At 44.1% G+C, this 20,980-nt stretch overlaps 1 protein-coding gene across 3 annotated transcripts; it reads right to left on the minus strand.

Annotated features, from left to right (window-relative positions):
• Positions 1-9,738: 9,738 nt before the first annotated feature.
• LOC133508041 (aminoacylase-1A-like) lies at positions 9,739-20,234 on the minus strand. Of its 3 annotated transcripts, none has more exons than XM_061833743.1 (16): positions 20,116-20,234; positions 19,802-19,835; positions 19,483-19,670; positions 17,206-17,270; positions 16,743-16,847; positions 16,416-16,510; positions 16,213-16,289; positions 14,518-14,607; positions 14,164-14,220; positions 13,993-14,066; positions 13,864-13,913; positions 12,354-12,498; positions 12,197-12,265; positions 12,034-12,113; positions 10,324-10,384; positions 9,739-10,216 (listed from the first exon to the last, which is right to left on the minus strand). In XM_061833743.1, exons 3-16 carry the CDS (start codon positions 19,610-19,612, stop codon positions 10,052-10,054), a joined length of 1,263 nt encoding a protein of 420 aa, XP_061689727.1. In that variant the 5' UTR covers positions 19,613-19,670; positions 19,802-19,835; positions 20,116-20,234; the 3' UTR covers positions 9,739-10,051. The 3 variants fall into 3 exon arrangements, with proteins under 3 accessions (XP_061689727.1, XP_061689726.1, XP_061689725.1); XM_061833742.1 differs by having other exon boundaries at positions 19,483-19,680; positions 20,116-20,228; XM_061833741.1 differs by having other exon boundaries at positions 19,483-19,680; positions 20,102-20,210.
• Positions 20,235-20,980: the final 746 nt, after the last annotated feature.

A 20,980-nucleotide genomic window follows, 5' to 3' on the forward strand; every position in this document is an offset into this window, starting at 1 on the left:
ACCACCACCTCCTCCTCCTCCTCCTCCTCCTCCTCCTCCTCCTCCTCCTCTTCTTCCTCCTCCTCCTCCGACACACACGAGCACACGCCGGCGCGGCCACGACACCGCTCTCTCCTCACTGGATGGACGAGGGCGCGTTCGCGTTCGCCAGGCAACAGCGGAGCATCAAGTTGATGCTTTATTTATAACTACAGGGCCACGTGGGGTTTGCATAAATTGGGATTTTTTTTTTCTTTGTAGGAAAGCTGCAAGGAGCTGCTGGGTGCCGGAAGTCAGTGAACGCAACACAAGTAATTATAATAATAATAATAATTTTAAAAAGTCATTTACAGAAGGTGAGAGAGATATGCTTATAATTGTGGTTAATATATATATTATGGGAATTCCAGTGACTTTCTCTGCTCCATGGCTCAAAAAATATCAGAAGTCCTGACCTAGATTTGAAACCAACATTCAAATATTCCAGCCATGAAAACTGTGATAATTTATTCCCAGTGTCTTCTCTCCATTTGGTAGCATTTCTCTTGGCTGCGCTGCTCTGAATGTTGATCATTTTCTACTCCAATCGGATTCCGGCTCCGAAGAGCTCTGGTGCGCAACGGCACCGGAGCGCGAAAATCTGGCACGCTGTAACTTGATTTTTGCGCAAGCGCCAGGCCCTCCGCGCATGTTTGCTAATTTGGCAGACGGGTCTGCGGCAAAGTGGGCGTCCCAGCGCAACGAGGGCGGGTCCTTTGACATCCGCCCGGTGCACGTGACAGATTGGTGACTGAAGTCGGTCTAAATTGACGCCTGGTAAGACCACCTCTCACTTTTGGTGCAAGGTAGGCAGCTGGTCCAAGAGGATTTGAACGGGCCACAAAGGCAGACAGATATGCAAAGTCCGTGGATGGATATGGTAGACATATTTCATTCATAAATAGGCCTATGTAAACAATAGGTGCCATTGTAAAAATTAACTGATTGAATGCTTTATAATTGTTACTTTCCGCCATCCATTTTCTGAGCCGCTTATCCTCACAAGGGTCACGGGAGTCTATCACCTTGAACCGGTTAACAGCCAATCATAGGGCATATGGAGACAGACGACAGTCGCACAATCACACCTAGGGGCAATTTAGTGTCCAATTAATGTTGCATGTTTTTGGGATGTGGGAGGAAACCGAAAAGCCCAGGGAAACCCCAGGCAGGCACGGCGGAGAACATATCAAGTCCACACAGGGAGGGCGGGGATTGAACCTGGGTCCTCAGAACTGTGAGGCCAACACTCTGCAGCATCATTAATTTTAAAACATACCACCGGCTGGCATGGGTCATAAAAATGATCGGGAGCAACCAGTCTCCATGTGTCAAGCAGGTCAGTGATCCCCCCCCAAAAAACTTTACATCATCGGACATTGGAACTCCACTTCAAGTTCCTTCCTTCGCTTGCTTCATCATCCCGAACTTGAACGAGTCAGTATTTTTATTCCGGCATTCCGAAGACTGTCGGTGCGTCTCATTTAAAGGGAATGAGAGGCACTCGTTTGATTGGAGGGTAGAGAAGTCAGCTGAAATGCGTGCAGCAGCGCAAAATTTCCCTTTTGTCGTCTGCGCTGGGGCACGCCAAGCCACAAAAATACCTGGCTAGTTTGTCTGAGACGTTTAATAAGGTTAGACTGATACTTACACTTTTTAATAGATACTTTTCACTGACGTCCCGCTGACCACGTGTTTGTTTGTTTTGGACGGTAAGATTGCGTCTACATATCATGGTTAGGAAGCGATAAATGTTTACTGTATAATGTTTTGGCTATGGTTATCGTTCGACAAACGAACACTGTCACCAGAAGTGATTGAGGCACTCGTGCTGGCGTGAGGAATAAAGAAAGAAGCCACATGTGAAACTGAGAGCCTCGCGTCGACGTCAGCGGGGCGCGACGAGACAGGACGATAAGGAAGTGAGATCGGGAGGTTGGGAAGCGAAATAAATATCACAAACGTTAAAAAGTACAGTTGGACTCAAGTCTATGTTATTCAATAACACGACAGCGATATCATAACATGGTGTCAGAGTAACGGAAGCATAACTACGGACTCACGGGAAAGAAAAACTAACGAAGACGACGAGGAGGCGTTCGGTGTTCCAACTCACCCAATTTACCAGACGCGTGGCGGAGATTCAAGCAACACGGCGATCTCATGTTCACGGGACCGCTTAAAAACTGAGCTGAAGAGGAAAAGTGCAGTTTCCCCCTGCTGCGGATCGGCGAAAAAGGACAGGACGTCAGCAATACCTGGACACTGACCGGAGATAGGTTGCTAAAAACTTATTACGAAAAATTCTCTGATTACCTCACTCCGCAAGCAAACCCCATGTTTGCTAGATGTAAGTTTCACGAGAAAGCGCAAGGTAACTGTGAGTCATTTGCGCACTTTGTGACAGAACTCAAGCTGTTGCTTGAAGATTGTAACTACACAAACGGCGATGAGATGGTCCGCATACTTTTCGCTACCAACTCACCGAGTGTGCGCGAAAGGTTACTCAGCCAGGGTGCGGCGCTCACGCTCGGAAAAAAGCGACCGGCATAGCCCGCTCCCACGAGTTAGCAAAAGTGCGGCTAAAGGCTATGGCTAGCCACGAGGTTCACGTTATCCACCGCAAAAGCAAAATTTCACTGCGGGTGCTAGTAGCCATATGGACAGCCCAAAGACCTCCATAAAGATATGTAACAGCAAATTAGCTGAATGCCAAGCAAAAGCTAAAAATGCCTGAAGTGTCACACCCCGTTTTCTGTCTGTTCTTACAACCATAATCGATGAAAAGGCCGCAACACGCTTATAAGCAAGCCAATATTCACAAAAAGATCACCAAAACAAACGAGTTGCATTGTAGTTTTGCCGTCCAGTACGCGTGGTAAACAAAAGTCACGTGACTCGCGACTTCACGTGAAAACTATCTATATGGTGTAACTTTGTATGTGACACAGATGTACAGTATATCGCGCAGGACTTCACAACTGAACTGTAATGTTTTGTTTCACTTTCAACAGTAAAAAAAAAAAAAAAAAAAAAAAAAAAAAACGATTGTGGGAGACGATAGTGGACAGTCAACAGTAAAGCGACGGCTGACTAACAGCCAAGTCAGTCAAAAACGTGCAGCCATTAGTGCACCAACAGCATCTTTGGCTTCAGTGTACCGTATACATCGACCTTCTCATCATGAAGTACAGTATACACACTGCTTCAAGACCAGCAGAGTACACGCTCTCATAAAAATAATTACTTTCAGTTCTTAGTCTGTCTTCTTGTACAAATACATTTAAATAAACAGAGCGCAGTGTAGCCATTACAACTATGGTGTCAAACAAATAGCCCGTGGCCCAGAACCGACCCCTCGGGGGTGTCCAATCCGGTCCCTGGGGATTGACAATACGTTCAGTTATTTTTTTCAATAAACAGTTGTTGCCTGATTTTGTCCAGCGGAGGGCGCCCTCCTGACATAAATGACATTGATGCACTTGTGAAGGACAAATGCCGGCAAGTTTCAGGAGCACGCTAATGTGAAATGTTGCGCCACCTTCGCAGTACCGTTCTGTGCAAATAAACACATCCTAGAGTAATATTTGTAAACATTGAATTTGACAATACTTTAGTCAACAGCATCAGTTCAAAAGAGGTAGGTTTAGGTGGAACCTTTGTTTTTTTTTTCATCCACTAGCACAGGGCTCAGCAACCTTTTTGAGGCTGAGGACTACTTCGAGAGCACCGATCGTATGAAGGGCTACGTGACCTGTTTGCGCCAAATTTCAGACTCAGTTAATTACACGTACATAAAATATTGTTGTTTTCATTTATTGTGGTAAATGATATTACAGGTATTTTAAAATTTTAATTCACATAAGCAAGTCAGATTCAGAATTTAAAGCAGAAATAATAGTAACAATTTGTGGTATGGTATTTTTAGAACATACCTCACGCGCACCTTATATGGTCCTCGCGGGCTCCAATTTGCCCGCAGGCACCGCGTTGCTGACCCCTGCACTAGCACAACGTGGGAACAGTGGATCAGCTGGTAAAGCATTGGCCTCACAGTTCTGAGGTCCCAGTGGGATCCCAGCCCCGCCTATGTGGAGTTTGCGTGTTCTCCCCGTGCCTGCGTGGGTTTTTTTCCGGGCACTCCAGTTTCCTCCCACATCTCAAAAATATGCAACATTAATTGGACACTCTAAATTGCCCCTAGGTGTGATTGGTGTTTGTCTCCATGAGCCCTGCGATTAGCCGGCAACCAGTTCAGGGTGTACCCCGCCTACTGCCCGTTGACAGCTGGAATAGGGTCCAGGACTCTCCAAGACCCTCGTGAGGATAAGCAGCAAAAGAAAATGGATTTACAAAAGGATGCAAAAGTGAATGCACCTAAACAACAGCTAAAATTTGTAATAGTCATTATTGCTGGATTTTTAAGTCACAATTATTGCGATCAAATCTGGGTGAATGTGGGCCGCACACTAAAACTAAGTTTGACCCCCCCTCCCCCCGCATCAAACCGTCTTTATTCAATTACATCTAAATATATAACGGGCTGCACTCAATTATTTAAAGTAGTTTTGCTATGTTTGTTGACTGCCGAAGGGAATACAAACTAATAAGAAAAATACCCGTCTTGTATTCATGAATTTTCTATTGAACGGAGAATATTTATAAGCCTCTCTACGGCGCTCATGAATATAGATTAGATGGCAGCCGTCGCCGGGCTGACAGCGGTTCGGCCGGCTCGGTACTATGCGAGTGAAATCTTGAGGTACGGAGGCCGGGATCTCTCGAACCATGCAGAATCAGCACAAACAGAGCGTGGAAATAACCCTGCGAGGCCTCGCTGTGATGTAATACTTTCAAGTACGGGCCTGACAGTTTACGTCTTCTTCGTCTGTATGCGCAAAAGAGAGAGAGGAAGGGAGATAAACGATCAAATGCAAAATGAATCCAAGTCAGAACCTTTGGGCTTATACGGTCTAGCCGCGGGGAGGGAATAGGAATCAACACGGTGCTGTAAAAATTTCAGCGTCTTCCGATCTTTTGGGTTGCACGGACGAAATACTCCCCCTCGTCTCCTAACGGGCTGTGATGTAACATTGTCGTTACGGTTGATGCGCGCAGAGCAGCACACGGACACGGACAAATGCAAAACATGGTTATTAGCTATCGTATTTTGTAGTGTGAAGTTAATATTCCGTGACGCATTCAGGTACATTTATCTAAAGCAGTGGCCTCGAACTCAATTCACCTCGGGGGCCGCTGTTGGCGCATTCAAGCTGAGGCTGGGCCGCACGCAATTTAAATGAGAAATTTAAAAAAAAAACGTCTTTTAAAAGGAATACTCCGCTAAACAATGAAAAGCCTTAATCTGATAGGTCATGCCACATGTACTGTACTTTGAAAATTAGAGGTTAATCCGATATCAAATAATTGTGTTTTGAGAAGATTCTTTTCGGCAATTACGAATTTTTGTGGGCGCCGCCATTTTAGCGAGTCACGTGACCGACGTGTGCAGATGTGACGTATTCTGTGCGTAAACAAAGAAATCGTGGCCAATTTTGTAGTGTAATCACACGAAGTACCACCATCACCACCATCGGAAATGTGAAATTTTGCCATAATTCGGATAGAAATAATCCGAGGAAGGCTCGGTGGCATATTCTGCCCAGTAAAAAAAAAAAAAAAACATTGAAAGGTCAAGTGTCATCCCTATAAACATTCTAAAATAGATATTGGAATGAAAAATACATATAACATTATTCACTTCAATGTCTATACGAAAAAATAAATATGAGCGGAGAGCGCGTCATCCATGCGGAAAGTTGCGGAAGGCGTTGTCGTCGCTCGCGGCTGAGTGCGCCATAAACAATTGTTTATCACTGCCGCCATCGGCGGTGTTGTTCATCGCGGACGACGGCGGCGGCTATGAACAAGCGTGTCGGCAATGGCGCACGCAGCTGTGTGCGATGACAAGACCGTAAAGCGGCCTATCTCATACTCATATGTTCGGCGGACGCGGCGCCAAAGCCGTGACCGGCGGACGCGCACATCGACACATTTAGCACCCGTCATACGTACGCGGATCTTTTGTTACATTATGAAACGGATTACGTGGTTCGCCCCAAACTATTATTTTTTTTAAGTAGGTGCAAACACACCTACCTCTCATTTGGAACGCACGAAGCGTTCGTCCTTTGCACCCGTGCAATCCATTTTTCACAACTCATTCTTCTTCCTTTGAGCGACCTTTGTCAAAAGTTTCCATAATTATTGTTCCAACACAATCGGCGTTCGACTGTCCTGCGCCTGTGGTTAGTTCGTACTAAAATTCCACCATTAGGTTATCCGTTGCTTTCATTACCAGATTTGACAAATTTCATTTTTTTGCCAAATCAGATTTTCGTGCTTTGTTGTGTTGGACTCCGTCGAGTCCAAAAGGGGGTTATGTTAGGACTGCAATCTGTGCTAATACCCAGTTCCAGGAACTGCCTTAAATGGAGATGTTTCTCACCAGACTCAACGGCCTTGGGTGTCTATAGTCACATCAGTTAGATCCTGTTTTGAGACTTGTCCGCCAATGGCAGCGTTCCAACGTTGCCGATATAATCTTTGTTCTGCTTTCACACACACTCGGCGTCGGACTACAGCCTTTGCCTGTGTCACACTGTGTGTCACAGAGTGCTCTGTTCATTAAACTTGTTTGTCACATTTCACGCCTCTGGAGTCCAGTTACTGACCGAACCTAGAATTGGACCCCAAAATTACCTCCTTCCAACATTAGCTAGTCAGACTCTCCGTCATTCCCGCCTGAAGATCGATTCAAATATTCACCAGTATTTACAAACAGTTTCAAATCTGTATAGAGGTATTCCTCTGTCTTCCTGATCAACCGATACTGCTATTTCTTCATCAGATGAGGATAAATCTAAGAAATCAGCGCTGTCCGTGATTGTGTATTACTGTTTGCGCACGGGATACGTCACTTCCTGTTTTCCAAGTCATGTGACTTGCCAAAAATGGCGGCGCCCAGGAAAATTCGTAAATCTTCTCAATACACCATTAGATGATATGGGATTAGTCTCAAATTTTCAAGGTACAGTAAACATGACATGACCTATAATATTAAGACTTTTCATTGTTCAGTGGAGTATTTCTTTCATTTTTAGCACAAAGTAAGATAAGCAAGGAAGCTGGTGTAAACACGTTGTGTGCAAAACTCCTCGTGAAACTCTCCATGGCAACACCACTCGCCCTTTCACGCAATGAAAAATGTTGCTCTGCTTGCATCAAGCCTGGTCGGGGTCCCTCCCCCGAGAGCTACGACCCCACCGTGACTGGTAGGCTCGTCAGCTCCGCACACAACACTGTAAAAGCGCCATTCGTGTGAAACTTCAGGGCTGCACTATCATTTAACTTTCATAGAAAGGTGGGGGCCACAAAATATCATTTTAGGATCCACAAATGGCCCCCGGGAGGCCATTTTGAGCCCACTGAAAGAAGGTGACCCCTGGCTATACCATGCACCAACATGTGTTACACGTCGGTAACGTCATGCTCCAAAATTCAAATGTATTTTTTTTACATTCATAACCGCACCTACCTTTCGTCCGCTCGGGTGGAGCAGACGCGGGTTCGGATTTAAGTCACGTCCCTGGCGGCTCCCCCCCCCTACCTCCGTGTGCTAATACAGCTGTCATGTCCTGGGGAGAGCTAAGACTAATTACTGGCTGCACAGCCTTCCTGCCAGTCCCCCTTGGAGAGGCAAACGCTGTTAATTGGACCAGATCTCCAAAGGGAGCTGAACTGTGAATGCGAACAACACGCGCCTCATGTTAACAGCCTTCCAAATAAAAATGAGGCGGATTTTAAGGGACACTTGTCACTCACTCCGTTGGGTAAAGGAGCAAATTTCAAGTTTGATGATTGGTGATCGGCAGCAATGCAACACAGCGCCACTAAGGATGTACACAAACTCACAAACTAATATTTGTCTGTTGGAGTAGCAGTAAAGGGCTAAGTGTATTTTGCCCCGAAAGCTGAGTAGTGCCATTTACTTTAAAGCCACTGGCATGAACCTGATTTGTAAGGTACGAATGCGGATTGGTGAAAAATATGAAGAGAAAAGGGAAGATGTTACAGAAGTAATTTTTTTCATATATAAGGCGCACCGCATTATAAGGCGCATAGAATAAAGGCTCCATTCGAGGCTGGGGTTTCGTTATGCATTGGGACGGTCTGAGCGCTCCCCCGTGCTGAAAACTCCCCTTATGATGAATGCGCATGCGTTACTAACAGGGGAACTTTGGGTATATAGCAGACGGTTACTGGGAAATAGTTCCCCTTCTTCTACATAGAGCGAGCTAACATACGTTATATCCTAACCGTAACCCTAACCTAACCTTAAAACAAAAGTATATACAAATCTTTGTGTTCGCTATGTTCATTTTTCTGAGGCGTCCATAGCGAACATGAAGACTCAGCGACAAGTTGTCCAATGGCACACGTTGAAACATGAATGGGGATGTTTCAGACTGGCTGGAAGTTTACAAAATATACACACATGCGCATTAATCACAAGAAGACTTTTCAGCACCAGGAGCGCTCAGACCATCACACCATCCATTAGATGGAGCTGCGCTAAAGGGGATGCGAGTCAAACTTTATTACCGTAATTTACGGCCTACAAGCCCCGACTTTTTTCCACACGCTTTCAACCCTGCGGTTTATGCGGTGATGCGGGGCTAGCGTTAGCGCACCCGGATCGAAGCAGAAAGAGTTTAACGCTAGCATTAGCGTTAGCATGGCGCTAGTGTTAAACTCTTTCTGTGTTCCGAGGTTTACAACCAGGTGCGCTCTGTAGGCCGGGAATTAAGGTAATAGATTACAAACCAGCGTTCTGACAACTCAGTTCTCTCACAAAATGAATAAACAGTTGTTTTATTATTTTCCCCGAGGTAAAGTCAGTGACGTAGTATTGTAGTAGTAGTAGCAGTAGTATAGGAGTCATTACACAAACACACAAATGGAAATGAAAATGGCACATATCCCAGCATGCACCGCAAAGCTACTTCTTGTACAGGGGAAAATGGAGTCTGTGGCTGCTTAGCGTAGTTGCGAGACCTGTTGCGGCTCAATATTGATTCATATTTAAGGCGCACTGGATTGTTAGGCGCACTGTCGGCTTTTGGGAAAATTAAAGGCTCTTAGGTGCGCCTTACAGTGCGGAAAATACGGTACATATTAAATGCGAACGTAAAATACTAAACACTATCTGTGAGAGAACATATTAAAATAAACGTTCACATTTTTAAACATGAGTAAGCATAAGTGGAAATCACTTAAGTGATAATGGTTATCCAATACCTTATTTTTTCAATTATCTTATTTTCTGATTATTTGAAGCATAAAATTGCATTCTCATAACTTTTTAGCTTTTTGCTAAAATGACATCAGTGGCTCACAATTGTTTCGATGTAATTATATTAAATCCCATATGAGATCGCTCAAATAATGTTGTGGGCACACATTAATGTGTTTTAAATGATAAAAGTACATGACATTTTCTAAATATCACTGAATTATAGCCCGTCCTTGAAGCAGATGGCCGGCTGGAGGTTAAACGTTGAAGCTGGAGGCTGTCACGAACTTCGCCCAAAGTTCAGGTCCGTGTGAAAGATTTAAAAAAAAAAAAAAAAAAAAAAAAAAAAGCTACAAACGTGACCGTTGTGATCAAGAATATTTATTAAAATGCTATTTATTCAATAAAACTATAGCGGTGAAAAGTGAATTCAAAAGTTGTCAACTGCTGAGTGCAAAGTAAGTTTAGCTACAGTCAAGACAACCAAATCGCCACGACAGATGTGTCTTTTGAAAGTATACACGCGCACACTAAGTGTGAGGATGTCTTAATTAAAAAAAAAATAATCCATACGACCTGAGAATTATTAAAACAATCAGTGTGGCCAAAGGCTTCAAATTTGTGACCTTGTCATACAGACACGATTAATATTCTTTGGTAATCATGAAAAGTGAGCACTTAGGACTCATCTTGAGACGCGGGGACGTTGGCGAGCGCCGGGATGAGCTTCGCGTACACGTCGATGCCTTTCAGGAAGACGCGCTCGTTCAGATATTCGTTGTGGTCGTGCAGCAGGATGGGCGTCCGGTTCATCGGCGAGAAACCGATGGCAGGAATCCCCACCTAAAGGGCGGACATACAAAAGAGTTGACAAAACGGGTTTTACATACTCAAATAGGAAATAAAAACTTTGGTCCAACAGATGAAAAACAGAAGGTAAAAATACTCACAGCTCGGATGAAACGGCTGTCGGTAGCAGCAGGAAAGATCTCCTTCTCCAGAGTCATATCCCTGCGCAAGAACATTTTCATCACACCATACCAACGGCAAGTTTTTGTAAGTGCCTAGATATAGCATCCCATTTTTAAGGGGGAACCCATCCACCCATTTTCTAAGCCGCTTATCCTCACGAGGGTCGCGAGAGCGCTGGAGCCTATCCCAGCTGACACCTAATTATTGATATGAGGTGCGGAAGAGAGGAATTATTTAATTTCTCTTAAGGATTGAATCAAGTATCTATCTAGCTAAATACAGCAGTTTGTGGAAGCACATAACACCTCATCCCTGCATACATTGAGTTTTATGTTTTTTTTGTGACACATATATATATATATATATACATATATATAATAATAAAAGTCTAACGCTAATCCTAGCACCACGCCAATGCTAACGCAGCACTAACACTAGCGCCGTGCTAACGGTAATGCGAACACACACACATATATATATATATATATATATATATATACTGTATTTGTACTGAACATTTTCTTCTACGCTTATCCTCACGAGGGTCACAGGAGTGCTGGAGCCAATCCCAGCTGTCAACAACGGGCAGGAGGCGGGGTACACCCTGAACGGGTTGTCAGCCAATCGCAGGGCACATTGAGACAAACAGCCGCACTCACAATCACACCTAGGGGCAATTTAGTGTCCAATTAATGTTGCATGTTTTGGGAATGCGGGAGGAAACCGGAGCGCCCGGAAAAAAATCAACTCAAGCACGGGGAGAACATGCAAACTCCAAACAGGCGGGGCCAGGATCGAACCCCAGTCCTCGGAACTGTGAGGCCAACGGTTTTACCAGCTGCGCCACTGATACATACACAGATATATATAAGAAAAAAAATAGAAGCTTCAATAAGTGATTGTAAGAGAAGAACACCAGAAAACAAGAAGAAAAATTGACACGGAAGTTTTGATCTCAGTGGTTAACTTATTTTTACTCTTGTCGGAGAGCTGAGATTGTTCAACCGTTAAATAAAACAAGGGTTCAAAAATTCAGGGTATTATTCAAAACCCAACTTTTGAATTTGGAGGAGTTCCAAAATTCCCTGACTTGACTTCTCATGAAAAATGAAATGAACCTTTCCATAGTTTTTCCACCCTTATGGAACTCAACTTAAAATATGACATAATTATTTGACATGAAATATATTCTCTTTTCCCCATCATTTTCAATGACAATTATTTCTAAATCCAAACAGATGGGAGCAGAACGTGTTCAGCATTAGTGGCTCCACTGTTTTGCATCGTATGGTTGATCGGACTTAAAGATTCCGAGTAAGAACCGCGACGAGTAATGTAAAAATGTCCTTTCAAAAGTTTGATCGAACAAATGATCGTAAACTTTAAAGCATTACACCGTAGTCCTTTTCGAACCTCCTCAACCTTAACTAATCCAGACAAATGAGGCTATTTGTGAATTTCCAGCTGTGTTTTCCAAGATTAATAACTACAATAAAAGGTCTCAGGCAAAGGGGTACCTTAAAGTAATTAAATTCCCAAAGTTGACCTTTAAAAATGCTGATCTATGCTGACATTAATGAGCAATTTCAAAGTGTTATAATATATATATATATATATTATATACTGTGTGTGTACAAAGGGTGAGAGCCAGGCAGCGAGCGACGTGTTGGGTCGGAAATCAAACTCACATTTCCCTGCAGGCTTGACTGAAGGCAGTCCACCAGGGGTCACCGTCTTGCGTCGACGTGATGTTCTGGTCCATGTGTTTCTGCACAAAAAAAAAAAATAGTAACGGCCAAGTGAGCCCTCAAGCGGCAGCACCACCGAATCCGTGCAGGTGGACGCGCTAACCTGAGCAAAGTCGTACGTGACGTCATCGCCTGCCTCCTTGCACCACCCCTGGATCACCTTCTCGAATTCCTGATGTGAAAACGCGACTGGCCCGTTAACTGGAAGTGGAAGAGAAAAACAAAAAACACCTCCACCACCAGAATACGTAAACACTCACCTGTAGATTTACGGTTGGCGGGATCCTCAGGTCAAAGCTGACGTCCATCTCAGGTGGAATGACATTGTAGGCCACGCCCCCTTTCACCATCGTCATGTTCACTGTGGTGACGTCACCGAGCGTGAAGCACTGGCTGGTGTTTAGCCTGGAATTGACAAAAAAAATGACAAGCGTGATACACTCAACAGCACGCCGACTCATTTTCATTTTCAAGCGTTCTCCCACTATATCATAGTTCACAAATCATAGATTATTTTTGTGGAACTTGTCTATCTCCGTTTACAGCAATCCTTTTTTTTTTTTTTTTCTTACAATAGCGTAAAAGTAGTAACTTGACGAACGAGTGCAATTTGTTCTGCGACCGTGCCCGTAACTCAAAAGACTTGCTTCTGAAATCATTTTACTGTATCATAATTAATCTATGCATGCATTTTCTGCGCAGTCAATTTTAAAATGTTTTTTTGATCCAATTCAAAGATAAGCAAACGTAGCTGATTGCAAAAGTAATTACCTTAATTTCCGGCCTACAAACCGCGACTTTTTTCACACACTTTCAACCCTGCGGTTTACGCGGTGATGCGACGCCAGCGTTAGCGCACCTGGTTATAAGAATCTGTACACAGAAAGAGTTTAACGCTAGTACGGCGCTTCAATGAATTGCATATTTTAAAACTTTTTTTTTTTCATATATAAGGCACACCGCATTATAAGGCGCATAGAATAAAGGCTACATTAGAGGCTGGTGTTACGTTATGCATCGGAACGGTCTGAGCCCTCCCCTGTGCTGAAAAGTCCCCTTGTGATTAATGCGCAGGCGTTACTAACAGGGGAACTCTTGGTACATAGCAGACGGTTACTGGGAAATCCCCCGCTTACTGTAATTTCCGGCCTCCAAGCCGTGACTTTTTTCACATGCTTTCAACCCTGCGGTTTATGCGGTGATGCGGCGCTAGTGTTAGCGCACCTGGTTATAAGCCTCGGCACACAGAAAGAGTTTAACGCTAGCGCTGTGCTCATGCTAGCAATAACGCTAGTGCTAAAGCTAATGCTAGTGCGGTGCTAGCGTTAGCATGGCGCTAGCGTTAAATTCTGTGTACCGAGGCTGATAACCAGGTGCGCTCTGTAGGCCAGGAATTACGGTACGATTGTCATCATTAAAATATGATCTGCGCTAGTGTTAGCACACCTGGTTATAAGCCTCGGTACACAGAAAGAGTTTCACGCTAGCGCTGTGCTAGCGCTAACGATAGTGCTAAAGCTAATGCTAGCGCGGCGCTAGCGTTAGCACGCCGCTAGCGTTAAACTCTTTCTGTGTACCGAGGCTTATAACCAGGTGCGCTCTGTAGCCAGGAATTACGGTACGATTATCATTAAAATATGATCTTTTATAGTGCACATTTTTGTGGTTAGGAATGTATCTCCCATGACGAAAGTGGGTTTACTGCACGATAGAATACGACGAGTACCGCAAGTACAACCATGAGATTAAATAGTATATATCCCCTCTTACCTGTGTTTCTCCTTCTCCCTGAAACCCAGGAAAGAGTTGATGATGTGGCGCTGGAAGAAAGAGACAAAAGGACCAGCGACCGTGCTCGTCTATTCGGACAAACTGGAACACACAACTCGAGAGACTCACCAGCTTCTCAGCCGCCGTGTTCTCCACAAACCTGGAGCCGTGACCGGGACTCCCCGGGCAGTGGATGTTAATCCCTGGAAAGAGGACGACGAAACGCTGTTTGGAGTCAACGTCGACTTGATCGAGTTGAAATTATTCTTTAGGGTTGATAAGGTCTTGGTTTATACTCACACCAGGGATTCCTTTCCCCATAAAAGACAGTGAAGGCATTACCGGGGTTGGCCAGACCTACAGAGCACATATGGAGTAGTATAAACTGGTACAATTTACTTAGTTGAAAGCCCAAAGTATTCAGGTGGGGGGGGGTGAAACCAATATTAATCGTAAAATGTAATAGGTGTCAAATACTGAATTGGCAACCAGCATCGATAAAAAGACAATTCAAGATCAAAAGTCAAAGAAGTACCGGGGGGTGTGACAGCATACATATTTGCCGAAATTCAGCACCGTCGTAGATAAATAAATCACGGAGCTCTCTCACAGGCTTTAACATTGTGTCGTTTCCTTGTCGTGTTATCCATTCACCTTCGTCCAGGGCAAAGCCAATGTTTAATTTCTGGAACTCCGGATGCCTCACAAACGTCTCCATGCCTTTCTCACCTCCAACCTCTTCATCTACAATACCGAAAGAAGTCACCTTCAAAATGGTTCAATGGAAAATGCTTTTCATTTGACGACAGAATTCATAATATGTTCTTATCGTGATGGTGCAACAACCATGCAGTTACCGTAATTTCCGGCCCATAAGACGCAAATTTTTTCACAGGCTTTCAACCCTGCGGTTTATGTGGTGATGCGGCTAATTTGTGCATTTTTTCTAACGGTCGCAAGGGAGAAAAGGTAAGAGTGAGACCCATGGAATATATGTGCGGAGGAAGTGACTTTTACCGGTATGTTTTTTTTTTTACTGTCCCTGTTAGCGCTGCGCTAGCGTTAGCGCTGTGCTAGCGTGTTGCTGCTGTGTCTCAGTGATTTTTACTGGTATGTTTTTTTTTTTTAACTGTCCCTGTTAGCGCTGTGCTAGCAATAGCGGTGTGCTAGCGTGTTGCTGCCGTGTCTCAGTGATTTTTACTGGTACGTTGTTTTTTTTTAACTGGCCCTGTTAGCACTGTGCTAGCAATAGCGCTGTGCTAGCAATAGCGCTGTGCTAGCGTGTTGCTGCTGTGTTACTGCTGCATCTCTATGATTTAGGTATGTTTTTTTTAACCAGCCCCGTTAATCCCATGCTACCGTGTATTTGCCAAGGCTGTTTTTTTTTTTTTTTTTTTTTTTTTTTACCAGCCCTGTTTGTGCTACCGTGTTGTTGCTATGTTAAGCCAAGCTAAGGTATTAAAACTTTGAAACCTCTTTCCGTCTACTGTCTTTCTTTGTAAATATCTCGTGTTTCAACATGGGTTTCAAGGTGGGCACTTGCGGCTTTTACACAGGTGCGGCTTATGTATTTACCAAATGATATTTCCTTTACAAATGTACTGGGTGAGGCTTATAATCAGGTGCGCTCTGTAGGCCGGAAATTACGGTAATCTCCTTTTGGGGTTTTCTCAACATTGTATGCAAATGTTTATCTTTTAAGGGTTTTGGACACGACCACACAAAACATATTCAGTACCACCACCAGGAAACTTTGAAAAAAATGCGTCCCCTAAATACGCAACACTAAATTGTCAAGTGTTTTGACAACGTCTAATGTGGGTTGATTATTTTAAGGAGTCACTGATGGTGTAGTGGTACACACGTCTGACTGTGGTGCAGGCCGCGTGGGATCGATTCCTGCTCAGTGATGGTGTCAATATCTGCCCTGCGACTGACTGGCGACATCTTACGGGTGGTAGTCTGCCATTCGTCTGACGCTAACTGGGATAGATAGCTTTCCCGTTACTCTTGTGAGGATGAGCAGTTTGGATAATGGATGGACAGATTATTTTAATAATCTGTTCACCACTCCAAACGTTATCTTTTGATAGTGGCAGAGTTGATAGCACACCTCTAATGTTGGATTTTTCTGGTTCAAATCATGAGGGAAAAAAATATCATATTGTCAAGAGTAACCTGCAGCAAACCATGTAAAATACGCAGTTATCCGAGATTCCGTTTCAGATGGAGCTACGTGAATGACGAACCGTTCCCACAAGACCAAGAAAAGTCTCAATCGAGTAGTTTGATGATGTCTAATGGGAGGTTTGAACTAAATCCAAGGAAAGACGTGATGGGATCACTTACCAGGAACAAACATTAAGTGCACGGTGCGCAACAATGTCTGGCCCTCAGCTTTTAGCCGTCTCACAGCCTGGATGTACCTGCGCAGAGGAGACAACCCTGAACAGGAAGTCTGCTGGATGCATTCATCGTTCTCATCGTTTACAAGAAGAGAGGAATATGGATTGTGCTTAGTGTGAAGAGCTGCGCAGGCTTTTTATACCCACTGTATTGTCACACATTTCATGTCCTGCGAGCCGCGGCCGTATATGTTGCCCTCTACATCTTTGAACCCGCTGAAAGGATCGCATTTCCAGTGCTCCTGCGCAGGAAATTGACAGATCTGGACTTATATATGCCCAACAAAAGAAACAGGCAAAGATTTTTCCATCCGTCCATTTTTTATTTTTGTAACACTTGCGCTCATTTACTCAATTGGCCAGTCAATCAAAGGGAATATGTGGACAAACGGAGCCGAGATTTGAACGGTGAACCACAGAACTGTGAGGTACACGTGCTAACGTCAGCAATACTGCGGGCCGGGGATGTCATACCTGGAAAACTGGAACAACGTCGGTGTGGGAGTTCAACAAAACCGATTTTAAGATGGGGTTCGTCCCTTGCCACGTCAAGATGGACACGACTCGGCCCGGACAAACCTGCCCAGAGAAACCAATTATAAAGTCTCCCTGAAGGAATTTGTGTCAGCCATTAAAAAAAAAAAAAAAAAGTAGGGGGAAAGTACAAATCCTTTTCTGATTCATTATTAGGAGTTGAAATGAATTTTAGTTGGCATAAAATATGATGTCTAATTCTGGTAGTTAGTACTGCAGAAGCTGAAAAGCTTGGAAGGTACCACAGTGTGTTGTCGCGAGCGAATATTAAAATAACTTCTCGTGACAACTCAGTTTACTTTGTGTTCCTATCCTACGGTGGCAAATTCAAATGTCAAACCCGTTTTTTTTTTTTTTTAATTGTGGCCAGGAGGTTTCCTAATACATAAACATAAGATCACACCTCAATCTTCTTCATAGGCAGTCCAAGTTCCCCTGCCATTCTGTCCAGGAACCTCAGAGCGGCATCTATAAGAAGCACAACGTGTTTTACAACCTGCTTGAAGACAAAAAGCTACATTTATGTTGTATTCATGTTTTAAGCCGTCAATATACACTGAAGAAAATAAGTATTTGAACACCCTGCTATATTGCAAATAGAAATCATGGAGGGGTCTGAAATTTTCATCGTTGGTGCATGTCCACTGTGAGAGCGATCGTCTAAAAAGAAAAATCCAGAAACCACAACGTATGATTTTTTTTTAAACGATTTGCAGCAAGTAAGTATTTGAACACCTGTCTATCAGCTAGAATTCTGACCCTCGAAGACCTGTTAGTCCGCCTTTAAAAGTCCACCTCCACTCCATGTATTATCCTGAATCAGATGCGCCTGTGTGAGGTTGTTAGCTGCATAAAGACACCTGCCCACTCCATACAATCAGTAAGACTCAAACTTGTAACATGGCCAAGACCAAAGAGCTGTCCAAAGACACCAGAGACAAAATCGTACAGCTCCGCATGACTGGAAAGGGCTACGGAAAAATTGCCAAGCAGCTTGGTGAAAAAAGGTCCACTGTTGGAGCGATCGTTAGAAAATGGAAGAAGCTAAACATGACGGTCAATCTCATGCAAGATATCACCTGGTGGGGTCTCAATGATCCTTAGAAAGATGAGGAATCAGCCCAAGACTACACGACAGGACTTGGTCAATGACCTGAAAAGAGCTGGGACCACCGTTTCCAAGGTGACTGTTGGTAATACACGAAGACGTCATGGTTTGAAATCATGCTTGGCACGAAAGGTTCCCCTGCTTAAACCAGCAGATATCAAGGCCCGTCTTGAGTTTGTCAATGACCATTTGGATGATACAGAGGAGTCATGGGAGAAGGTTTTGTGGTCAGAGGAGACCAAAATGGAACTTTTTGGTCATAATTCCACTAACTGTTTTTGGAGGAAGACGAATGATGAGTTCCATCTCAAGAACGCCATCCCTACTGTGAAGCAAGTATCATCATGCTTTGGGGGTGTTTTTCTACACATTGGACTGGACGACTGCACTGTATTAAGGAGAGGATGACCGTGGCCATGTATTGTGAGATTTTGGGGAAGAACCTCTTTCCCTCAGTCGGAGCATTCAAGATGGGTCGTGGCTGGGTCTTTCGACATGACAATGACCCGAAGCACGCAGCCAGGAAAACCAAGGAGTGGTTCTGTAAGAAACATATCAAGGTTCTGGTGTGGCCTAGCCAGTCTCCAGACCTAAACCCAATAGAAACTCCATGTTTCTCAGCGACAGCCCAGAAACCTGTCTGATCTAGAGAAGATCTGTGTGGAGGAGTGGGCCAAAATCCCTCTTGCAGTGTGTGCAAACCGAGTGAACAACTACAGTATGTTTACACAGGTACACAACTCATTATACTTGTGTGCTGTACTGTGCTTCGTTTCTCATTTACTGACAGTTTTACAAAATAACTCTCCAAACAATCCAGAGACGGACAAGGTGAACTGTGTACAGTTGTTCATGTTACCTTATCCTGTATTTTATCTCATTTAATGTTGCTCGAACATCAAACTCCGCATCATTCCCATCCAAAGAACCATCCGAATATTCAACATTATTCACAGCAGCAGGTTCAAATCTGTATGCAAGTATTCCTTCGCCTTCCCAATCAAACGATACTGCCATTTCTGTACATGTAATCGAGCCTTTGGTGCGGCACGTAATACGTCACATCTGCGCACGTTGGTCATGTGACTCGCCAAAATGGCGGCGCCCCTGAAAACTCGTAATTGTCGATAAAAATCTTCTCAAAACACCATTAAATGGGAAAGAGTTAACATGACATTGTCAAGATACGGTACGTATTACATGAGCTATTGTTGATCCAAACCACCGGAATTTCCCTTTAAATACGGGTCCTCTATGCCAAGTGTCTCTCATTTTTCCACGTAGCTTCGTTCATTATCACCTTCTAAATGTTAAACCGTATTGGACAAAACTCTGGGCGTCGTGCTATAAGACGTATTTTCGTTTCGTCTCAACGGATTAGCGTTGCAGTGCTTTGTTTGACCGGCAACATGGCCAGTCACGTGATTTCGGTGACGTAGCTTCACGAGCGCTATACCCAAGTTTTTGTTCATGCTACTCTAATAACGGATCTCACTGAATAATCTCCCTCCCACCCACTCATCATGTGTACATAAAAATACGTGAAAGTGCGCCGGGTGACATTTTTCTCACCGTAGTCCGGCTCTGGGTGGACCGTCCTGAGGCGGAGATACTCCCGAAAGAGGCTGACGGAAGGCTCTTCTCCCTCGGGAGGAATTTGTCCACCTGCCACCCCTGCTCCGTCCTCCTTCTCAGGCAGCATGACGACGTCCAGCGGGAACGAACGACGTCCGACGTGGAAGGGGGCCAGCTCGTCCCGGCTAAAATGCGCTAGCAACGCAGGCCGAGTTTCCAAAATAAGTCATAAAAAAAAGAAAGACACGCGACGTCTTTGGGTGGACTCCAAAGTGCTTTCCTCTATTATTGTTTGAAAGTCAACACATGTACTCACCGTGCCGACTCGCTGTCAATTCAGCGCCGAAAATCTTTTTGTGGGGTGGTGGTGGGGGGGGGGGGTTGAAAAAAAAATGAAAAAAAAAAAAGTTAGACCCTGACCCGCACTTACGTTTGCGTCACGTTTAGTTTCAGCATTACGGTAAAAAGCCGCCGGTGAAGACGTTTCAAAATAAAATCAGGCTTTGATTTGGTCATCATTTACGATATCATTGTTTAAAATAAATTGTTGTACATCAAAAATTGCATCCTGGATGAAATTGAAGACATTATTGCATATGTAAGGATGTGTTTATACCCTCAAGTTCTTACTAAATTTACTGTATATGCTTCTGGCGATGGAGAGACTCTTCTGTATGTCCTGAACGCATCCATCCATTTTCTTTCCCGCTTATACTCACGAGGGTCGCAGAGAGTGCTGGAGTCTATCCCAGCTGTCAAGGGCAGAAGGCGGGGGTACACCTTAAACTGGTCGCCAGCCAATCGCAGGGCACATAGAGACAAACAGCAATCGCACCCACAATCACACCTCGGGGCAATTTGGAGTGTCCAATTAATGTTGCATGTTTTGGGGATGTTGAAAGAAACCGGAGTGCCCGGAGGGAAGCCACGCAGGCACGGGGAGAACGTGCAAACTCCACACAGGCGAGGCCGGGATCGAACGCGGGTCCTCACAAATGCGAGGCCAATGCTTTACCAACTTCACCACTGTGCTGCCGTCCTGAATGCAATCACTCTCAAAAGTGTGCATGGTATGCGAGGTCTCTCTACTGGTACGGAAAAAAAATCAAGTGAAATAAATGAAAATAAAAGTTACAATTTAAGTATGGCAAACAATAATATATGTAAATTTGGAGATGTGCACACATCCTGTACAGCAGGGGTGTCAAACTCATTTTTCTCGCGGGCCACATTGTTGTTCTGGTTTCCCTCAGATGGCCATTATGACTGTGGAACAAAAATATTTAATCATCTCACCATATTTACATCATCAATTTATGAACTCATTTTGGAGTCAGAAATCAAGGGTAATGTGTTTTTTTCAACTATTCAAGTTTGATAACACAAAAATGCTTGTAATATCTCAACTTTGTCATTAATGGTATATGAATTAGAAATTTTGGCCCAGATTTTTACGAGAATCATGGAAATTGACACGAGATGTGGCTTCGCGAGC

The sequence above is a fragment of the Syngnathoides biaculeatus genome, chromosome 10, assembly GCF_019802595.1.
Source record: "Syngnathoides biaculeatus isolate LvHL_M chromosome 10, ASM1980259v1, whole genome shotgun sequence".
NCBI classification, from domain to species: Eukaryota; Metazoa; Chordata; class Actinopteri; order Syngnathiformes; family Syngnathidae; genus Syngnathoides; species Syngnathoides biaculeatus.

Bases quoted from the DNA above. Each gene is read 5' to 3' on its own strand.
- LOC133508041 (XM_061833741.1), bottom strand. From the start codon at position 20,182: ATGGATGGATGCGTTCAGGACATACAGAAGAGTCTCTCCATCGCCAGA. The intron at 19,681-19,801 runs GTGAGTACATGT...CTGCGTTGCTAG, and splicing joins ATTGACAGCGAGTCGGCACG to CGCATTTTAGCCGGGACGAG. The intron at 10,217-10,323 runs GTGAGTATTTTT...TCCGCCCTTTAG, and splicing joins ACAGCCGTTTCATCCGAGCT to GTGGGGATTCCTGCCATCGG.